The sequence below is a fragment of the Chrysoperla carnea genome, chromosome 1, assembly GCF_905475395.1.
Source record: "Chrysoperla carnea chromosome 1, inChrCarn1.1, whole genome shotgun sequence".
Classification (NCBI taxonomy): Eukaryota; Metazoa; Arthropoda; class Insecta; order Neuroptera; family Chrysopidae; genus Chrysoperla; species Chrysoperla carnea.
This window is the reverse complement of record NC_058337.1, coordinates 130,133,374-130,157,673: the sequence shown is the minus strand read 5'-3', so window position 1 is coordinate 130,157,673 and position 24,300 is coordinate 130,133,374. Positions and strand designations below refer to the sequence as shown.

The 24,300-nt window shown below is 31.6% G+C and overlaps 2 protein-coding genes across 3 annotated transcripts in view; one reads left to right on the top strand and one right to left on the bottom strand.

The window, feature by feature from the left end:
• The window catches only part of LOC123297389, a 140,984-nt gene that overhangs the window by 79,344 nt on the left and 37,340 nt on the right, over nt 1–24,300 (top strand). The gene's annotated exons all lie outside the window — the stretch shown is intronic.
• Nucleotides 11,207–14,547, bottom strand: LOC123297380 (ornithine decarboxylase-like). The gene is made up of 4 exons (XM_044879023.1): nt 14,304–14,547; nt 13,917–14,246; nt 12,264–12,712; nt 11,207–11,564 (listed from the first exon to the last, which is right to left on the bottom strand). Exons 1-4 carry the CDS (start codon nt 14,461–14,463, stop codon nt 11,262–11,264), a joined length of 1,242 nt encoding a protein of 413 aa, XP_044734958.1. The 5' UTR covers nt 14,464–14,547; the 3' UTR covers nt 11,207–11,261.

Below are 24,300 nucleotides of genomic sequence, written 5' to 3'. Positions count from 1 at the left end.
TAGATTTTAATCGTAATTATATTTATAGACAGTGGTAATTTGATAATACATTTATTGTAGAAAATCAATAAATTATATATATATAATATATATATATATATCTGAAATGTATGTTTGTTTGCCAACTGAATAAAATAAATAAATATTAATGCTGATGTAAAGCTGAGCTCAAAAAACAGAAAACGTTAAAAAAGTTTAATTTATTTAAAGTAAGCCTATTGAAATTTATGTAATTGTAAAAGAAGTAGCCACGACGTAAAAATTGATTTCAAGACGGCTGGATATTAGAGTAATTTCTTTGTTATTGATATAAGTTAGGGTTGATATAAATCACTTGAGCATTAGTGGAGTGGTCAAAACATTTAATCAGTGTTGTTACTTTTTCGCTACCGGTCACTTTTGTGGTAAATTTCGGATCCAGGGCCACAATTTGTTTAAACCTCTTAAAGATAGGTAAAATTTAATCATAAATACGAAATGTATGACTCAAGTTTTGTAGTATTTCATACATTGTTCATCAAAATTGGATAAAATTTGGTTGTGATGGAGCAAACTTAAATTTTTTGGATTTTAATGACGTCATTAAGTTCAAAAATTTGATTTTATTGATAACACAGCCCAATTTTGTCCGATCTAAATGGAATTTTTTTTGAAACCTATTAATTTTGGATCAAACTTTTCATCTGTATTGTTACTTTTTCCCTACCGTTCTTCTTTGGGCTAAATTCCAGATCCAGGGCCATGTTTTCTTGTAACTTGTTAAAGTTGGGTAAAATTTGACTATAAATTTGAAATTTATGAAATTCATATATATTGTTTATCAAAATTGGATAAAATTTGGTTGTGATAGAGCAAAATTAAATTTTTTGGATTTGAATGACTAGATTAGATGATGATTAGAAAAACCCTAATTTCGTTTTAGATTTCCTTATGAGTTTTATTAGATTGAAAATATAGCTTATCATATTGAAAAAAATTGGAGTTGATAGACAAATTTGAAATATATCATTTTTATTGAATCTGATCGTACACTTCGTGTTCATGAGAAACTTACTATCGTGTCTCATTTCCGAATATCATTTTCTATTTTCAATATAGAAAAAAAAAATGTTTTAACTAAAAATCAGCTTTTAATGCATCAGTTTTTTTTTCTTCCCAGAACGGATATTCATTAATAACATTATGCTCTACATATTTTTAAGTACATATTTTAAAAACAAATATTATTTTTCATCCTGATACAATCCTACATTATTCATTTAATTTTAAATGGATGAACCGGAACAAATAAACTTTTGTACTTATAGTTCGAAATTTATTGATATCAAATGTGAAATTTATTTATATAATTTCGTTAAGGCTTTTTCAATAATTTTAAAATATTTAAAACAAGTGAAAACCAACAATTGATTGAGTTAATTGTTGAAATACCATGCATAGACAGTATTGATTACTCTATCACATTACACATACATACGTGTCACACATACATAACTGATATCCCCATATAATACATAGTATACAATTTACGTCTAATTTGCGCCCTCACGGATAAACAGTGATGATTACGAAAAAAGTTTTCAAACAAAAGTTGGTTATTTTTTTATAAGAAATATTTTTTACATTTAAACTTTTGTTCTATCTGTAACGGTTTACAAGACCCAATTAACCTATGTTGCTCATTTATATAACACGACCTCACTTTTTACGTTCTGTGTACGCTGTAAAAATTTCAGCTTGATATCTTTTTCGTTTTTTGAGTCATCGTGTTGACCGACAGACGGACAGACGGGCAGACAACCGAAAATGGACTAATTAGGTGATTTCATAAACACCTATACCAAAATTTTGTTCATAGCATCAATATTTTTCAGAGTTACAAACTTGGGACTAAACTTAGTATACCTTGCATATTACATATATGCTTGGTATAAAAATTACTTAAAAGACTTAAAAGAGTTTAAGTGATGCATTATTTTTACAAATTTATTTTCTTTCAAGTTTTAACATCAGTGGGCACTAGTTACTCTGCATTTTTTTTTAAATATATCCTCTACAGGACCCACAATAAAATTTCAAATATTTTTCCTGAAAGGGATATATTTTATCAAAATGCATAATTTAGCCCACAGAAATGCTCATCTTAATTTGAACACTAGTTATTCTATTTACTCAATAGGCTCTGCAGGCAGTTTTTGTATCATCCAATGAGAGTAAGCAAGAGAGGTATGTTCTGAGGTGAGACTCACTCAGTTTAAATACAGAGTATCCTACCAATTAATTAATTTTTAATTAAAACATCTGGGAAAAAATATGTGAATGTAATATAAATTTGACTAAATTTGATAAAAATGACACATCCATCAAGTTGCACAGTTACAATACTGTATTCCAGGCAGAGCTGGTAGCCATCATGAGATGTGCTGACCACCTCCAATTGGCCAATTTGAAGGATGGTGTGATTAGTATATGCACAGACAGTCAAGCAGCACTCAAAGCGCTATCAAACTGTACAGTGTCATCGCGACTCGTCAAGGAGCCTAGAAACAGTCTAAACAACCTGGCGAGGCACAATAAAGTCAATATTACCTGGATCCCCGGACACTCTGGTTGGAACGGTAATGAGAGAGCAGACAAGCTGGCCAAACTGGGAACCACCATGGCTTCCATTCAAGAAAAGCTTGCGAGGATGCCATACCAAGATGGTCTTAACAGATTAGGAGATAATCTGAAAAACCAACAATTAAAGGCATGGACCAGCTACGAGGAAGGGCGAATCGCCAAAAGCCTGTTGGGTGAAGGAAACTCGCTCGGTAGCAGAGCCGAGGAGATCTTGAAACTAAACAGAGCTGATATTAGAGTCATCGTAGAGTTACTCACAGGGCATGATAACCTGAACAAGTTCCAACATCAGATTGGAAAAAGACAATCTCCCGCGTGTGACAGATGCGGAGAAAATTCAGAAGAAACATCGATCCACTTTCTCTGTTACTGCCCGGCGCTCATACAGCAGCGAAGGAAATGATTTGGTCCGGCCATAGTCGAACCAGAAGAAATTAGGAAACTCAGCGCTAGGCAAATCCTGGGTTTCAGTACATCAGTTGGTTATACAGGCCACTGAAAAGCGTAGCGGGGATAGAGTACAAGGGTCTATTTGGCTATTTGGCTCTGAACTATTGCTTCGAGGCCCGATGCTCCAGCATGGCCCGCTAACCTTCATACCCATACCCATACCCAATATAAATTTAGCAATGGTCTTTTCCATTAATAAAATCACTTACAAAAAAAAATTACTTTTTACTTTTTCAACCTTCGAAGAAATTCAGTAATGAATGAATAATCAAACAAAATTATCCCCTAAAACATTATCCCTACTTCCAAACCTTATCATTGGCATGTGTATAGTAAATAGTAAATCAAAAATCCGCTTTTTAACAACCGTAGTTTATTTTCTGTTTAGATTCTAAACAAGTAGCACTCTGTATTAAACTATTTTTATAATCATCCGTCTCATTTCGAGACATACCTATCTTGTTAAAAGCCATAAAGAGTATAACAAACTCAAAGCTTGCCAGGCTATGATATAAATTTATTGAAAATAATTAAATAATTTATTTAGTTTTTGGAAATTTGTATTATAAATATTCAACAGATGTCACAATCAAGCAGACAACACAATCGCACTAATAACATCCCGTTTTTTCTAAACGTGTCTAAATTTATCCCGATAATTACAATGAAATAATATAAACGACAATCCCTATAGACAAAATCTAATTGACATTATCATTCAAAGCATTGATTACCGAACGCATTAAACTGCATTATTGAGTTATAATAAAATATAGTTAAACTAGAAATTATTTATTCTAAATAGCAACAACTTATGATTGAGGTCAAATTTAAATATTTTATTTAGAATAATTTTATTTATTTAAAATAGCTAAATATAGTAAAAAACACGAATAATCATAAATCATTTACCTAAAAATAGCACAATATTTTATACAGGATGTGACTCGATACACATAGCTTTCAAAGATTATTCTTTGAACAATTTTAAGTCGAAAATGCCTTATATACTTTTGTCCGAAACCCAATAGTTATGAAGTTATATGTGTACACTTATGTCTCAAAAGATAATAGCCAAGAGGAGTAAACTTAATAGTAAATTAATCTGGTAGGCCATGTAATTGTTTTGGATATTGTGATGGAAATGCTAGAGCATCAGTTTTCGAAAATATTGCGGAAATATCAGTGGCGGTTTCTTGATCGAAGAATTTCTAATAAACAGATTTTCTTAAATGGCCTTCGTCGTTTGGCAGAAATAGGCAATTTTCCAAAAGCTAATGCAGAAAAATCGCCAGAGTAGAATTGCCGGTGGCTTAGAAAAATGGAGTTTTTTTAATAGTGTAATTTTTTCGGGCATTATTTTCATCTCTGCTCAGTTCTTTACACTCATTGACAAATAATTACCCATATAGATTTCTTTATTTGAAATTTACTTCATTCAGTGCGATGATTTTTAGTTTTGTTTGCAATAGACACGAGATATCTCAAAACCATTAATTTTACCATTTTTGTAGTGGTAAATATTGGGTAAAGTTTTGCAATTTCTATGTAAGTAATGTTAAAATTAAGAGGATCGTTAAAGTTTTGCTGTTTTGCATCGGTTTTTTAAACGCAAAGTAACGATTAATCAAAACTTTGATGTTACTGACGAACATGATATATCCATAATTTAATTTTTCAAACATGAAGTATTTCTTGAACGTGTTTAGTAATAAATTTTAAATATTTAAAATTTTAACTCAAGTGAAAAACTAAATTTGTATCACATTTTACAATGAAAATAAAAACTTCAAAGAAAATACTAAAAGTTGAAGTTCTTATATATCACAATTCTAAGATCGAAATACAGGGTTATTCTAAAAAACGGATGACTCAAGTTTTAACGTTGATCGTTGATTATACGATAATTCTTATGATATCGATAAAATTTCGATATGTATTGATTGCTCAATTGCTTGTAGAAAGACATGTGAGGCAATAGTATAATTATGATTGTCGCAAGATAGGATAGTTGAACGATTATCGTTCAGATAGCGTAACCTGTATTATTTGAGCCCTTGACTCATGTGCTTTCTCTTTATGGTTGTTGCGAAGATACTTTCTATTGCGTAAGAAACTTTTCATCCTTAATCTCACACAAATATTTCTACAAAAATTATAGTTTAAAAAACTAAAAAAACACGCTATAATGCAACTAACAAGTGTATTAGAGATAATAAGTTAAAAATTAAAATTATTTACTCTTAGTAACAAAATAAATTTTTTTTAAACATTTAACATCGGTGAGTTTCTACTTGAAGAGCGTTTTACAAAAGAAAAAGAAAATATTTTTTAGTTTTATGAATTACTCTGTACATAAATATAGAGAAACATGCACTAGAGTAAACTGACATGAACTTTGAGTGATTAAAAGAAAATTTATTACAACTATAGTCGAGAAAAATTTCAAGGATTATGCGACATTTGATATGATATAAAAACGGATATAAAATGAACACAAAAATTGTTATTTATAAAAAAAAATCATGGACAAATTTAATTTAATTTCAAACATTCTTTATTTATTTTGGTTCCATAACATATTTTATACATAGCCAAATGAATATGTCTCAATACACCGATTAAAACAATCCCCAAACCAACATCAATTTAAAAAAAAAAACAATTACTATAGAGTGTCCACCCACGGATGATGTCAATTAAAGTGTACAAAGAGTCTATTTTTTTAACTGACAATTTCTTTTGGCACGTTGAGCACTTTCACAAAATTCACAAAAATCATGGAACTGGCGTCATCGCGTGTTTGTAATTGAACTCCTCCTAAATGGATGGCCGATTTTAATGAAATTTTGTGTGTGAAGTGGATGCGAGGATGGTTTGGATTTGGTTCACTACAAAATGTTCTGATGGCTCCACACCAAAAAAATTTAAACCTATGAAATAAATGGTGGAAACGCATATAAACTATAATATTGCATTACATCTTACTATTCAAATGTATTTATTTGCGCTCCCACCATATTTATCTAGAATTTTGACTTCACTTTAAGCTTCATTTATAGCGAGACATGGTATAGTGTGCGCTATGGCGTTTACTTGGTAACTTTCACATGTTACCTCGTCCCAGTTTTATCAATTTATTTGATAGTCACATTTAGTATACAGTGTTTAGTATAAATAGTCGAAGAGAGAGAATTCTTTGCCCTTTCAAATGAGGTATCACAATTGCCATTTGAAATTTCAAAATTGGAGGGGTTGGGATGAAGGTATGAAATCTAAAATTTTCTAGGTACCATTTTAGAACTTCCCCCTCTAAATCTATATCGACGTGATTTCACTCAAAATAATAATCACATCAGATAAAGAGTTATTAAGGGTGGATATTTTGGAAATAAACTCACTGTATATCTCGTTTTTTTTTAGAATTATTCGATTAGATTCATTAAAAGTAAAAATGGGAAGTGTGGGAATAACACATACAAGAATTCACGTTACAATAAATAATTTTGTATTTTTAAGTATTCATAAAAATGCTTTTTAACATCGGCGAAATATATTCATATTTTTTACTTTATGCGTTAAAATATTTACCCTCACAATCTTTGTACTGCTAAAAAAATTTTTTACTTGGTTGAAAATAATGGGCTTCCATCCTACACATATATATTTTAATTTTTTGATGTTCACTCGTTGGTGTAATAGACTAACTAAATATTGTTTGTTCGAGCAATTATTTTTTTTCTAAACGAGTCTTTTTAAAAGCAAGAAAAAGTTGGGAAACAGGCTTTGTTAGAACAAAATAAATACGAAAAGAACTTTACTCCAGTTGACAACGTTTGTCTTCTTTTGTGATGAAAAAAACGAGAGATATTAAATATTCTTTGACTTTGTAAATCATATTTACTCTCGTGATGAGGAAAATTTTAACAATTTCTGAAGAACTTAAAAAAAAAAAATATATTTAAAAAACCTGTTGACAGATCGGAAAAATCTGAAAAATTCATAATTAGAAAAAATATAAAAAGATATAACGATAGAAAAAGCTTCAACCTCATATGCCGTTTATAAATAAAAGTTATTTATGTTTTAAATCGCGAGCGTGAGCTTAATGTTCATAACGCAAGTACTGATGGTATAAAATTAAATTAAAAATTAAAGAAACCCCCGACATAAAATTTGGTCTAATACACAGATACGTTAAACATATAACATCCAGCTCTTTGTAAGTCGAGGGTTGATAAAAGAGCATACCACTGCAGAAAAGTTATAATGAAAATTTTCTTTTACTAACAATTGATATTTTATGAAAATATAATGAAAATCATATTGACAATAAAAATACAAAATTTCTATGTGTTTTTTATTATTATTAATGATCAAAAATTTCCAATACCAATATTGATATTGTGATACAGCCAATAACAGCATAAAGATTAGAAAATAATTTATGACAAGATATATTTAAAAAAAAAACTATACGAAAAAGACATTATGTTTTTCTATGGGATATTCTTTGATAATACATTTTACTTCATCATACAGGGAGTTCTTAAAATTTTAAAGGTGTTCAACTATATAGTAGAGAGATTTTTCGCCCTACATGTACAATTATGGACGACATCTCAGAAACTACACGTTCAATCGTCAAATAGATACAATTTTTGTGAGCCAAAACTATTATAGAAAAAGATATTTGTCTATTTGAGACAAATAAAAATTCCAGATTTTCTTAAAACCTTTGGAAAAATACACAAAAAGACTTTTGTTTCACAATTTTATGAAATTTGCATAAAAGGTAATTTGAACCCAAAAAGTTATAAAATGGGGTTTGTTAGTTGTGGTTAGATAATATTTCGAAAAATTTATGAAAATATCTCGAAAAATACATATATCGTAAAATAAGCTTGATTTTTATTGAATCCAAAGACACAAAAAGATTTTGCAAATAAAACAAAAGTTTCAGAGCTATTAACTGATCAAATTTCTTCAAGATATCATCTCTCGATTACGATTGAATCGCGAAAAAAGCCATATTCGTATGATTGGATCAAAATTACTTTAGAAAATATAAATAAATTCTGCAATTTGAGGAAAACCGGTAAATATTCTAATTTTGAACCAAAAATAGAAAAATTTACTTCATTTTACAATTGGATGAGTAGCATTTGACAATTTGGTGTTTGCTTCTTTAGTTTGCCAACAAAAAAAAAACAAAAACAAAAATAGACAGTGAAAAATTAGACAAATAAAATTTTTTTTAAATTCAACAAATTTCAATTTATATAAAATATTTAAACAATTAATAAAGATAGTGGTTCATCTATTAATGAGATCAAAATGAATGAAAAGAAAACCATACAACATTCACAAAATTCAATTTTCTGAATGGACTTAAAATTTAACATAAGATTTAATCCCTTTTCAACACTTAATAATTAAATCGACTCGAAAGAGAATTCTCTAAATAAATTAATATCAAATTTAATTTCATCATGAATATTATATAAACACTCTGTATATACTAACTACTAAGTGTATAATATGATAATATTAAACTTTAAATTTTAATAATTATTATCCAAAGAAGAAACTTTCTCTACTCTATATATGTACAGTGTGTACAATGAAGTCGGCATAAGATGGAAAACTTTTTTATTGTTTGTTTCATGAAAAAAAGTTGTTCTATTCCTAGAACTAATTCCTAGTTCCTAAAAAGTTCTGCTATTCCTAGAATGCAATATGAAATGATCAGATATCATTTGTTACATTCCTATTCGAGGTTTGTCGAAAAATATAACTTTTTCCCAGTTTTTTTTTATTATAATTGAAATTAAGAGCTAGATAACCAATATTACTTCATCCGTTTAAGAACTACATTGCTACAGACAGATAGAAACACAAAGTGATCAAACTTATAACACCCCTCTTTTTGATTCGGTGGTTAATAAATGAAAAGTTAAATAGAAGCTAAGAAGTTAACATAAGTTAATTTAAGTTAAGTTTGGTTAATTATTTAAGTTAATTTTGTCATGGATGGATCGAAAGTATTGGCTATTTGTCCGTAATTTTCAATTAGGATCAACTTTTCTCAATAAATATTATTGACAGTGTAAAAAATAAAGGTATACTTTACTCTTGGGAAAAATTTGCACTTTTCAACAAATCTATCGAATGCAGAAACTTGATATCTGATTATTTGATATTTCGTTCTATGCAAAACTTTATCAAGAATAACTTTTTCTTAAGACAAATAATAAAATAGTTTTTCATATGGTGCCGATTTAATTGTACACACTGTATATATGTATGTATGAATAATAATATCATATACTACGATTTTCTAACGAGAGATGAGGTCGTATATAGGTAAGTAAGAGAAAACTTTTCACATTTTCACATTTCCCAATAGACGTACACAATGTATTAATAATTAAAACGTTTTCAATCTAAAATATATGTATAATATGGGTTACTGCCTCATAACAATCCAGTTAAGAAAGCGTATACGATTCATGCAGGTAAACAAGCAGTGATGAGTACAACCTTAATATAACCAGATCAGTAAATGCTCTTTAATTGATACCCCATTTGGGTATATTTGAAAATATTTGAATCTTCATCCCCACTTTTTCGATCCACCTTTTCACCCCTCGAAGGTTAAAAATAAATAAAAACAATTCTTGAAGCTGGTTGAATATCTTGTCTATATTTGAGCTTAATCGATGCACAACTTTTTAAGTTTTTGAAGCATATCCCTTTCAACTCCTAGTTCAAACGCTTCGCCTACTATATTATGCATGCATTATACCTTCCTCTTGAATCACTCTATCGATTAGAAAATACCACATCAAAATCCGTTGAGTAGTTTTAAATATTTAAACACACATAGGTACAGACAGCGGGACAGACCCTAGTTCAAACGCTTCGCCTACTATGTTATGCAAGCGTTATACCTTCCTCTTGACTCACTCTATCGATTAGAAAATACCACATCAAAATCCGTTGAGTAGTTTTAAATATCTAAACATACATAGGAACATGATAGGTACAGACAGCGGGAAGAATGGTTTACTTAAAACTACGAGGGCTCATTTAACCTTAAGGAATCATTTTTTAACACTTAACCTTACTTTAAATAATCCCCACAAAATTGTTGGCGATAAAGCCGGTTTAAACTACAAAATTGAAATCATATGAGTCAAACTTAAGTATTTGGCACTGAACTTCAATAAATCCGCCAAGAAAAAAATTATATTAAATTTTCGGAGTGTGGTTTTCATTTTCAACTTTCTATCAAAACGTTAATACGAAAAGAACACGATTCATTGGTAAATAATTTATATCAACGTATACGTACAAACACATTGATGTCGAATTATACATAATCCTGACTGGAAAATCCTTTTTGCTTTTATATTAAATGGTTTTTTGTTTATTATGATGATAAGAAAAACACAGCTTTCACCTTTTAACATGAAGCTTTACGAGTTGTTTGTTGGTTGGTTGTTGTTGTTTTTTTTTTAGAGGTAAATTGATTTTGTTTATTTTATGTTTCTTAATCTTCTTTTTTCTGATATTATTTTTTTATATTTTAATTTAGACATTTTATCTTGTGAATTTAAATGTATGGGAGTGTCGATGGTTTTTATGTTGTTTTTTTTTTTCTCTTACAAAATTTTTTTGTTTTAATTTTGGATATATATTGTTATTTTACCCATCTGTGTTTCTATCTAAGAAGTAACGAATACTTTTGGACAAAAAATCTGCAACGGGCTTATATGGACTAACGGAAAGTGATCTCCCACATTTTTTCTTTTGTGTGTACTATATAATAGAAGACATGTTTGTTTAGTTTTAAATTTGTAATCATATTATTAAAAAATAATTTATTAAAATATATTATTTATATTAAATGATACATATATTTATAAAGAAACATTTCTAACATACTACTTGTGAGAAAAATAATTAGAATTCTCTTTTACAAATATTGTAAACCACATAAAGTGTTAGAAAACCTGTAACATTGGCATTTTAGCAAATATTGATCCATATTTGACCATAAAATTATTTACATGGGGCTTCCATATACAAAATTTCATTATCTTTTCACCATCTAAGAATGGTGGTAGTGGAAAATACTTTACGACCTATTCGCATTTCTGCTAAAAGTACACTGAAAAATTTTATTAGAATCGTTCATTATTTTCGATAATCATACAGGTACCATCTTTTTGAATTTTATACTCAGAATTTGGAAAATTCGCTTTGAAAAGAGTCCATATATTTGTACTACAGATTGCATACATTTTTGGTTTTGAAAAACCATTGAAGGTTGTTACAAACACTTGTTTGTAAGCACCAAAATGTTCCAAATATAACCAATCATTGATTTGTAGTTGAGGTAAATGTACTGATTTATCTACAATATCTTCACCCCAACAAGTTGGCCCATAAACTATTGATGAGTATAATTCCGAGTCTAATAAGTCCTGTAAAAATATAAGGTTGGTCTATACATATTTTTGATTGGCGTGAAATCATTCTTTGATTGGCGTAAAACTTTATAAATTTTTTAAGAATCTTCCTAAATATTCATTGATGGAAAAAAAAATTAAGAAGAAAAGCGCTATCCCAGATAAGAATGGTTAAATTAACACGTTCAAGCTACATTTCAATTTCAAACACTTCGATTATACCCTTTACTCTATCGATTTGAAATCTGGATATGTTATAGGAATTCATACTCAACCTGCCCTGGTTACTTTTTTTTTTCAATCCTGTTAATTTTCCAATTTTCGTTGTTCACATCCAGGTACAGTGGAATAAGAAAAAGTACCTGGATGTGAACAATGAAAATTGGGAAACAGGATTTTCGAAAAATAAAATAGTACCCAGGGCAAGTAGAATATGAATACCTATAACAAATCCAAATTTCAAATCAATAGAGTAAAGGGTATCATCGCAATGCTTGAAATTCAATTGAAACTTTAACCATCCTTATCTGGAAAACAGCTTTACTTCTTAAACTTTTTTTTCCACCCATGAATATTTTAGAGGATTTTTCAAAAAGACTAAAAAGTTTCACGCCAATCAAAGAATGATTTCAAGCCAAAGTTTTCTTCACCTATTGCTAAAGGCATTGCTCGCTAACGAAAATCATGAAGATAGCTTTTAGATAATTTACTTACATTTAAAATTTTAAACTCAAATGGATCCCTAACAAAGTTAGTAAATGCAAATGAGCCACATATTCCATCATTCAAGTAATACGAAATATTTTCTTTTCGTTTTTTTATACATGTTATTCGACATGCCGCAGTTACAGCTGATTCAACAAAATACCGGCCAGGTTCTGCTATAATTTGTACATTTTCACTAGAAAAATATGTTTCCAACGAATCATTAACAACCCTTCCAAGTTTTCGAAACTCAATTTGATTGTAACCAGGAAAACCACCTCCAATATCCAATAGATTCATATTAAATCCCATCGATTTTCCTAATGCAAATACCTTTTGCGATCTCTTTATTGCATATGTGTATGAGTTATAGTCTCGGCATATACTTCCAACATGAAATGATACTCCGACAACATTTAATTTTAATGAATGTGCGACGGCAAGTAGCTCAAATGCTTCTGTAAATAGAATTGAATATATATTTTACTATCTGTGAACTACCCGCTTTGCTGGGCAACATTCCCACTTTCACCCCTCCCCCTACATTCCATATCCTTTTCTAGGTTACTATCTATCACCTAACTAAATTTCATCAAAATGCGTTCAGCCGTTTAGCCATGATAGAGCAAAACTCCCAGCAAAAACCATAAAAAAATCACTAACTCAATTCAGTTTTCTGCCTACTTCCTACCCCCTAAGTACGATGACGTGATCTTATATCCGTTTTTAGGTAACCATCTATTACCTTACTAAATTTCATCAAAATCTGTTCAGCCGTTTAGACGTGAAAGAGCAAAAGTCCCAACAAAAACGACTAAAAATCACTAACTCAATTTAGTTATCTGCCTACTGCCTACCTCCTAAGAACGATGGCGTGATTATTTATAGCCTATGACCATTTCTAGGTTATCATCTATCACCATACCAAATTTCATCAAACTCCGTTCAGCCGTTTAGGCGTGAAAGAGTAACAGACAGACAGACAGACAGACAGACAGACAGAGTTACTTTCGCATTTATAATATTAGTATGGATAGTATGGATTACTCCTATTCCGATAATAAAATAATTCTGCAATTTCTGCCAGGAAAGTTAATAAAAAAATTGGATTTTTGGATATTTTGTTGGTATTTAATCATTCTTCGACCTTAGAGGGTCCATTTTGCTCGCTAACTCCCTCAATTGTCAGCGTTGGTCCACCAATTTTCAAAAACAAATAGGTACAGACCCGATTCTGTGACTAATACATTTTCGAAAAAAATATCATAATAGTCGCAGAAACGAACCACTAAAAACGGTCAAAGCTCGAAAAATTTGAACAGTACGTCGGATTTGAAGCGTCAGGAAATTTTGTAAATTGATTTATAAAAAATTAAAAATATGCAATTTGCATAAATAATGTGCATTTTATAATTGCATTTTAAATTAACCGTAAATATACTAAATTCACAATTCGGTTAATAGTATTGAATATCGCGGCATAATTGGGCTCCAAGGTACTTGGTGCCCAGGATAAACGGTACCTCGATCGTCTACTGTAGTTTACACTTAATTCGTAATATATTCGGTCCAAACTCGTTACTTGGGAGCTTTTGGGGTCGCCTTCTTGTCGGCCTGTTTATAAATTATTAACTGAAAGAGAAGTAATAAAGATATAATTACCAATATCAGAATTGCAGCCATATTTGTTGCCAAACTTATGCACACTTGTTTTGTCATCACAGCTAAGTCGTATCAGTAATTTTGCGGATGGATAAAATTGTAAAATTTTATGTAACTCAGCTGTACAATCAAATGTCATCAATCCTACATTTACGGAGGCGGCATATTCAAGATGTGATTCTTGTTTAACTGGATGTGAATAAACAATTTTATCGGGTGAAACGCCTAGCGATAACATAGTTTGAATTTCATTTTTTGTAGCACAATCGAAGCCAATACCCAAAGCTGCCAGAACTTTTAATATTACAACGTCATTGTTGCATTTCACAGCTACAAAAAAAGTAAATTCTTTTAATATTTCACAATAATAATTTAAAAATTTCTTACCATAAAATGGAAAAACTTTTGGTAAAACTTCTTGGAATTCTGTATATTTATTAACAAGATCATCGATGTTGATTAAATGGAATGCATCTTTCTCTTCGAATTTATCGATAATTAACTGTACCATATTTCGTATTTTCGGTTGAATACAATTAACGTTCATTTTTATTACACTTTGCAAACACCAAGAGAATATTAAAAAGTAAAAACCAATTGAAAAGAGAACTTTTGAGCAAAGCGACTTACGGATTAATACAATTGCACGAAACCACTATACTGAAACTTCTCGAGGAAGAAATGAACTTTTAAAAATTTTTAAATTAGTTTCTATATAAATATTACTTTTATAGGCCAATCAAATTAAACATTGAAAACGCTGCATCATGTCAGCTATTTTTGTTTTTTGATAGGTTGTTTGCAATGTTAAATTCAAGTTTTCGGCCCCCAGAAAACGACAGGGTCATACTAAATACCTGACCCAGCAGACAACCGAGTCATACCGAAAAAAACAAAGAAAATTTTGACATTACTTCAAATCTAGAAAGACTAGTTTTTTTTTGTAAGTTGAAAGATAGACAATCTTTGGAAGGCTATGCCTGCAAAACTACCGGTCTTGATCTCAAATTATTGTAAATTTAACCTTCTTTAAAAATGAATCCCATAATTTTTGATGAAAAACCAGTCTTTTCAAGTCAAAATCGACTAAAGCTGTAAAAAGGTCAAAATATTGGAGGTTTTTTTTATTTTAGTATGACGCAATTGTCTGCCGAAAACTTGGATTTAAGATTGCCTTAGCATTGCAAACAGCATATCAAAAAAACAAAAATACCTGACTTGATGCAGCGTTCGCCCCCTTTTCATATTTAAATTGATTGAATTAATAATAATAACTCTTGCAATTTGTTTTATAATACTTAAGATAATGTTTGAGACAATTTGTCGAACCTAATCAACCATATTTGCGTGCAAGAAATTGTAGAAAATATTTGCAAATAATTCAATATATGTACAGTTTATACAGCCAATAAAGTCATAAATTTAACTACCTTATATAGTAATTTAATTAAAACGTAAGCAATGTAATTATGCATACAAGATATAGAGGAAAACTTTGTAACCTGTAGGTAGTTAGTTCTAGCTGCTGATTTTAACAATAAATATGCAATATAGAATAGCATTTCTCCAATTTTTGACTAGTGAAACTGATCGTCCATTAAAGTACAAAATTTTGAATTTTTTTCAAAATAAAAAGTTTTTTGTATTTTTTGATCAGTTTTGAGCAAAAAAGTAATATTGTGATTGTTTCCTTAGGCACTTTGTTTTCGAAATAAACATTATTGAAAAATTAAAAAATGCAATATTCGATTTCAAGAAAAAAGAGGGACACAATTTCATCTTTATAACTTGTAGTTAGGAAAAAATTTTTGCAAAAAATTCCTAGCTTTCCGTTTCCTAGTTGATTGAAAGAATTTTCATATTTTACCGGAAAGATGTATGTCATGATTTCAAAAGCAGTAGATTTCCAGATAAATAATTTATCTTTTTAAAATTGCTAAGGGTCATGCAATTTAACAATTTTAAATAAATTAAGAAAAAGTTATTTCAAAAACATTAAAGATTTATTTTCAATAGATTAGAAGAAAATGATCGAATATTTGCATATTTTTCGTCCATGAGTATAAAATTTTCGAAATTTTCGAAAACCCAAACAAATAGCGATTGAAATCGCCGCCGTAATTGTGTTGATTGTTCAACTTTTCTAATTTATTAAAAATAATACAAACATTGACATGCAACTCTCTCTATACAGAATATTTCAACAACTAACTCAGTCAATTGTTTGTTTTCACTTGTTCTTATCCAATTTCTACAAGAAATAATCGAAATTCCGCCCTCATTACATGGACGAAATTTCGTGCAGTTGCCAGCTATTACACCAGTATTTCCATCAGGAATTAATTTCGATTTGTGGTGTTTAGAGTAAGTAGTTGATTACTTTTCTCCAGTAACTGAAATGAATAAAATGACTGTGTTGTTAAGGTGTTGGTAACTATATAGAAAAGGCGTGTAACTTAAAAAAGTTCATTTTTATAACAGTTAAGAAAAATAATATAAAAAGCAAGGAAAAGAAGAAAGTTTAGAATAAGGATGGGGAATAGTTCTAAATAATTATATGTATTTCCATTAAAATAATTATTTATCGTGATTTACACAACATGAGGCAAGTATTTTTTCACGACACAATAAGTGTATATGTACATGGAAATTACTTGTGTCTGCTTATGATATATGAAGGAAGTTGTTAATGGAACCTTTCAGTTCAAAAAAAAAAAATCAAAATTTTTTGCTGTTGTGTATGCTTTAATTTATTAAAATACTTTCCAAAAATTATGAAACAAAATTCATATTGTTTTTGTAGTATAATAAGTTCATAAGTACCATTCAAAAAATACCAGTTTTAGCGTGGTATTTAACGCGCGCTGTAACAATCACTTCTAAAAAACTATAAAATTGCAAAAATGGCAACTTCTATTCTGTATATGGTCCAGGCCAGAATCGCTGGATAATGATAGGTAGTCCAGGAGGAATCGGTGCATGAGTTACGAAAACTATTTCACCTCAATTTTTTTATGCGATCCTCTTCAAACTGCCCTCCTAATGATATAAATGCATGTTGCCATGGCGCAACACGGTGCCATATTGTTTAAACCGAAATTGGTTAAACAATTGCAAGGAATTGTTATTTTTCAACCGGACAAATTTTTTTCATATTCTTTATTGAAATACCAATAAAAAAGGTCCTATGACTTTTCACGATTAAGTTAATATTTTTAAAGATATGAATTTTTAAAGGTTCGAAAAATCTCAAATTTGGGTACTTTCGACCCATGAAAAATATATTTAAAAAAAACATAATGTCTAAGTAATATTTTTTTTTAAATTCTCTATACAATAGTTAATAATATTGTTAATAGAGATTTAAAAAATTTCATTGTTTATATCTTTTTTTTAATTGTTAATTTCGCGCGCTCACAAGTAATTTTAACAATAACTTTTGAAATATAAATTTTAAGATAATTGGTTTTTTGAGAAAATTATATTGGCCTAATAACTAGGCCAGTGTCAATAACTGGGTCTTTTACTTTAATTTCCGTTTTAATAACAAATAAGTAATATAAACTGATAAAAAAAGTAATTTTAATAACATGTTCCAATTTATGCTTAAATAACTTTTGAAAAATTGATTTCAGAAAAAAATTTATTAAAACAACTTGTAGACAATTTAATTATTAATAACATTGCTCTCCATAACAATCTTGATAAAGTTGATAGTTTTTAAGATAAATGATAAATAATGATTCAAGACACAGAGAGGCCGATGCAACGCATAAGTCAGAGAGAGACAGCGATACTTAAAGGTAAGCGACGCATACTTGTGAGCGCGCGAAATTAACAATTTAAAAAAAGATATAAACAATGAAATTTTTTTAAATCTCTATTAACAATATTATTAACTATTGTATAGAGAATTTAAAAAAAAATATTACTTAGACATTATGTTTTTTTTAAATATATTTTTCATGGGTCGAAAGTACCCAAATTTGAGATTTTTCGATCCTTTAAAAATTCATATCTTTAAAAATATTAACTTTATCGTGAAAAGTCATAAGACCTTTTTTATTGGTATTTCAATAAAGAATATAAAAAAAATTTGTCCGGTTGAAAAATAACAATTCCTTGCAATTGTTTAAACAATTTCGGTTTAAACAATATGGCACCGGGTTGCGCCATGGCAACATGCATTTATATTATTAGGAGGGCAATTTGAAGAGGATCGCATAAAAAAATTGAGGTGGAATAGTTTTCGGTACTCATGCGCCGATTCCTCCTGGACTAAGGTAAGTATATTGATAATATACAAAAAAAAAAACTATATAAAGTGTCCTTTTATAAGTTGGCATATGCTTGAAACTCAATGGCAAGTGAAACTTACAAAATTTAAAAAACCACGACAAATTTTTCGTGTACGGAGCATAACTATGAACACTCTCCATTCAATTGCCTTTTGCTTAAAGCCTTTTCCAAACAGAGCCCATTTGGAAGATCATCGGCATTTTTTTTCCAAATACGGAGCCTTAAATTCGGAATTGAAACAAAGGTAAGAACACTCTCCATTAAATTACCTTTCAAACAACATAAAAAAAAACCAAAATCGGCTCATCCGTTTAAGCGCTACGATGCCACAGACAGACACACAGACACACAGGCAGACACACACACATAGCTGGCAAACTTATAACACCCCTTTTTTTTAGTTTCGGGGGTTAAATAATAAGTTTTATCGATAAAAATGCTACCAGCAAAAATTTTTAGGTGTGTAGGCGCCCATCTTACATAGGCTTGACCTACTCAGTGAAAACACTGGAAAAGTCACTCTGCTCTATAACTGGTAATCGATATATGAACATTTTAAATCAGAAAGTTGTTATTGACAAAAAGGCAACATTTTTTGTTCGAAACATTTTGGTAGGTCCGAAAAAATGGATACAGGTCAAGCTAATTAAAGTGTGCTTACGGTTTTTAGTGTCTATATTACAATCTAAAACATAGTTGAGCATTTTCACAATTTTTTAAGAACTCGATAAGGTTAATTCTAGAGATTTTTTACTTTTCCATGTTCAGCTTGACGTATATGCAAGTAATGTGAGGCATTTGTTGATAATACTTTTATTAAAACATGTCGTAATGGTACATTTTAACAAATGGATTATTCATGTTTATCTAAATGCAAGAAGTGACAAAAAAATGAACAGTTAAATAATTTATAAGTTTACATCGAATGTTTATTTTCTTGCTTGTTATTAAAAAGCTAGTTAAAATATTTGTAAGTACTCCTAATCGCCAATGTTTCAAAGAGGATTATTATTTATCTAATGAGCTAATAAAACTTCACAATTCTAAAGTTATTTTAACTGCTATTACATGGATAGTTAAATAGACCGTAAGATAGTGATATATTCCGGTACCTAATTTTTTTGCTTCTTTGACAGAAAACATTAATTTTAAAATAAACACACAAAATTTAATATTATCTTAGTTATATGTATTTTTATTAATCGAATATTAAGTATCAAATCACTCTGGATCAAATAGCCGCCTATGGACCTTCTGCAGCAATTCATTTTCTAGGGCTTTTCAGACCTTTCGTAGGACTCCAACGTTGCGGGTTTTTTTGATATAAACGTGACTCTTTAGAAGCACAAAAATGAATGGCCTTACAAAAATAAATTCAATGTCGTACTCTTGGCTAAACGCACGCTACAATGATAGACACGCCGTACCCTAACTTTTTTGCTTTGTATCAAATTTTGGATCTCACCATACTCACTTTTATAGTTTTGATTGGCACAGAACTTATGAAATGCGGAAAATTTCTGCTAGGAAACACACACACAGGTCTTTATTTCAACTTCTTCGTCACCGAGGGTTCTTTTCAGTTTTTTGGATTTTTTTTTTTAGAAACAATTTTTTTTTATGGCAAAAAAAATATTACTTCCGGAACAGAAGCAAGAAATTATCCTTGACCAATTATTAGCTTACGGTCAAGTTTATTAATAGTTTTTAAAATGCTAGCGTGTGTATTTCTGACACCTTCGGTGATTAGCACAAACGATTCTCGAAAAATATTTACAAAAGTAGGTGTCATCCTTATAGAATAATCTAAGCACCAAGTAACTCAGACAACTCGTTTAAATACATTCTTTTTGCCAGTGGTAAAGTACCTAAAATCTTAAGCAATGTAACCCTTCCTAATCCTATTAATGTGTCGTCTACCCCGCAACAATTTCCTTTGCTGTCGTATAATTCTTCTCCAATCGCCACAACGACTAGACAAACAATTCGACGGACGTACTCTAAGGCTACTACTTCACCAACTACCGCCCCTGTTCCTAAGAAACGAAAAGACTCCACTCCCCTTACAAACCCTATTGCGGCCCAAATTGATAATTTGTTGATTAACCCCAACGGTAGGTCGAATTCTCCCATATTTTATAGTTTTCCATCTACTTCTACTACCTTACCCTCCCCCAACGACCCATTTTTTTCTACACTAATCTCAGTTTTGAACTCTTTTGAATTAGACCCGACTATTAAAACAAACATTGTACAAACTATTATAAATAAAATCACTAATGGATCAGGTGTCCCAAGAACTCAAACTGCTTCAATGGAACATCCGAAGCATCAATCAAAATAAATCCAACCTGGCTCTCATTTTATTTACCTATCCCATTGATGTTGTATTGCTTAGTGAAACTTGGCTAAAACCAACCTCAACATCAAAAATTCGCGGATATCAAATTTTCCGGAATGATAGATATGATGGCTATGGTGGCACTGCGATTCTTGTAAGGAGGGGTGTTTCGGCTCAACTTATTCCGATTGAGTCGAATAACCCTTTTTTCCAGGTAATCGCGGTGAGAGTTGCTGGCATATCTATAGTTTCCATCTACAACAATTCTTCTCAAAATATTTTATCTTCCGAAGAACTTAACCTAATGTTTCAGAATGTTCCCGAACCTGTAATAATTGCCGGTGACTTAAATTATCATCATCCTCTATGGGGTTGCACTGCGTCCGATAGAGGAGGTGATATTCTAATGGAATTCATGGATTCCAATAACTTGGTTTGCATGAATGACGGATCACCGACAACTATTCCTTCACCTCAACAAAGATCATCTGCTATCGATATCTCTTTTTGTTCTCCTCACCTAAGCTTAATTTCGTTCTGGCATACATTAAATGATAGCTATGGTAGCGATCATTTTCCCATTTTAATAACCTTAAATCATCGTCATAATTTATTCCTCCCCAGACATACCCCCCGTAGACAGTTCGAGAGAGCAGATTGGCCTCTGTTTTCTCGTACTGTAGACGACTTTCTTCCACCCCCCACATCCGATAATAATCCCTTGGAATGGTATTCCAGTTTTCATCAAAGTTTGGTCTCTGCTGGGGATATAGCCATTCCAAATTCCAAATGTCCTAAAAAACCGTTTTCCCCAACACCTTGGTGGGATGACGAATGTAAATTGCAAATTCAAACCAGGAAGGAGGCCTTGAGGTCTCTCAAGGCCAATTTTACACAGGATAATTTTTGTAATTTTAGAAGAACCCAGGCACAAACCAGGCGTCTATTTAAGGAAAAAAAGCGGAATTCCTGGAAGATTTTTTGCGAAGGTCTTTCCAGGAGTACGCCTATTAAAGAGATCTGGAATAAGGTTAAGATGTATAGGGGGGCTATCAACCCATATCCTCCTTTTCCATCAAACCAGGGTTGGATCTTAGATTTCTTACAAAATCTGACTCCAGACTTTGCCCTTATACCTATTCAAACCCTGCCCGCCCAAAATGATCATCCTATGGATCGTCCGTTCGGAATATGTGAGCTAAGGGGTGTGTTGTCCGGTCTAGTGGATTCGTCTCCTGGCCCGGATAACATATCCTATAGTATGTTGAAAAACTTGTCGGACAGTACAATATCATCTTTTCTGTCAATATTAAATCAACTACTTAGTAGCTCATCTATCCCCGACGAATGGAGACATACGATGATCATTCCAATCCTTAAACCCAATAAAGACCCTAATATACACCAATCTTACCGTCCCATTGCGCTAGCCTCGTGCGTATCAAAGGTTATGGAACATCTAGTAAAAAACAGGTTGGAATGGTGGTGTGAATACAATAACATCGTTCCACCATACTCACGAGGCTTCCGTAAAAATGCCTCTACCCTAGATAACCTTTCTGTACTCTTGACTGATATCCAGATTTCTCTCTCCGAGAATGGATACCTGGTTTGCTGCTTGATTGACGTGAAAGGAGCCTTCGATAATGTTGACATTAATATTCTCATTAACATTCTCACGTCTCTGTCGGCTCCCCCTGGACTAACTTCTTTCATCTACGAATTTTTTAAAATTCGTCATCTCACCGTCAACTACCAAAATCATTTATCCGGTCCTAGAACTGCATCAATGGGCTTACCCCAAGGTGCAGTCTTGAGTCCCCTTCTCTTCAATATCTATACCTCTGGCTTACAGAATGTAATTCAGCCTCCCTCTCAACTCCTGCAATACGCAGATGATCTTGTCCTATACTCGTCGTCCAAATCCTTACAAACGGCTATAGATTATGTTTCAAACGCTCTAGTTTTACTACATAACCATTTAAGATCTATCAATCTGGAAATTTCTGCTACAAAAAGCTCAGCTCTTGTTTTCACTAGGCACAGATACAATATCGAATCAATTCCGTTTCTCAACACATCCATCCCTTGCCACCCATCCGCAAAATTCTTAGGAGTCCTTTTTGATGGAAAGTTGCAATGGAACTCCCATGTCGAATATATCGTAAGTAAGTGTACTCCTCGAATTAACATCCTCCGTGGCCTCACCAAAGTTTGGTGGGGAGCTGATCAAAGTACTTTACTTATGATATACAGACAAATCATTCGAAGTTTCATCGATTATGGCTCATTCCTCCTATGCCCAATATCAAACCAACGATCCTCAAAGTTAGATAAAATCCAGTTTCAATCCTTGCGTATTGCCCTAGGACAAATGCGCTCCTGTCCTACTAACGCCCTATTGATTGAAGCAGCGGATCCTCCATTGATAGTCCGTCGTCTGTATTTGGCAAAAAAATTTTTCCTCAACCAATATTCCTCTTTATCCCACCCGTTAATTCCAAAACTTGCCCAACTCAACCAGCTTTGTACAAATTCGGCCTACTGGAGAAATAAAAATCTCCCTCTTCTCTTGGTGGCTTATCGTGTATTTGCAGTAATCCCCATTTATCAATCTCTTTTATCTCCCTTCTTCACCTTTGACTTTCCATCCCGATATACGGAAATCCCGGTATTTATTGATTGTGGACTTGACAGCGGACATGCAAACTATGGCTCGCCCTTCGTCAATTCCACTTTCAATGATTACCTTTCCTCAATTCTCCCCAACTATACCCACATCTATACAGATGCTTCTAAGTTGAGTGTAGATTCACGAGTGGGCGTTGCTTTTCATTGTGGTGCGCATTCTGCCACACTTAGTATATCAGAACATTTTTCAATTTTCTCTGCGGAATGCGTTGCCATTTTGGAGGCACTAGCATACGTGGACTCAAACAGTATTAGAAAAACAGCTATAATATCCGACTCGCTGAGTTCTCTCTCGCTTATAAAACAAAATTGCATCACCTCTAAAACTCCCTCCCTCATAGTACTAATCAAAAACACCGTATTGAAACTAATTCAAAAACGTTTCTGCGTTGCTTTTGTGTGGTGTCCATCACACATTGGTATACGTGGGAACGAATTTGTTGATATGTTGGCTAGGGACGCAGTTCATATTGGACCAGAAGATAATTCACCTCCACCCGCACAAGATCTGTGGGCTATCTGCAAAAGTTCTATGCTGAGTGATTGGACTCAAATGTGGAATACATCGCCTAAAGGGCGTAAGCTACATGACATACAACCAACTCCATCACTTAAAACATGGTTCCACAAATGGGAAGTGGGCAGGAAAAACATAACAATGATTGGTCGCTTGAGAACAGGCCACAATTCGTTACCTGCCCATCTACATCGAATACATATTGTTCCAGACACCAGATGTAGATGTGGATATTATTATTGTGACATAAATCACATAACGTTCGCCTGCCCACTCCTTAATCAGCATAGAAATATTCTTCTAAGTTCCCTAGCCCGTATGGGCGTTTTTGGTCCGTATTATATTCCCCATCTCCTATCTCTAAATAAGCTTGAAATCCTCTCTGCAATTTGCAATTTCCTCAACAAATCCAAATTTCAAATATAAATATAACCCCCCCCCCTTCTTATCTATTTTTTGTTTTATAATAAAAAAAAAAAAAAAAAAAAAAAAAAAAAAAAAAATTTGTGTGTAGCCCCCTCTACTGTCAACCCTTC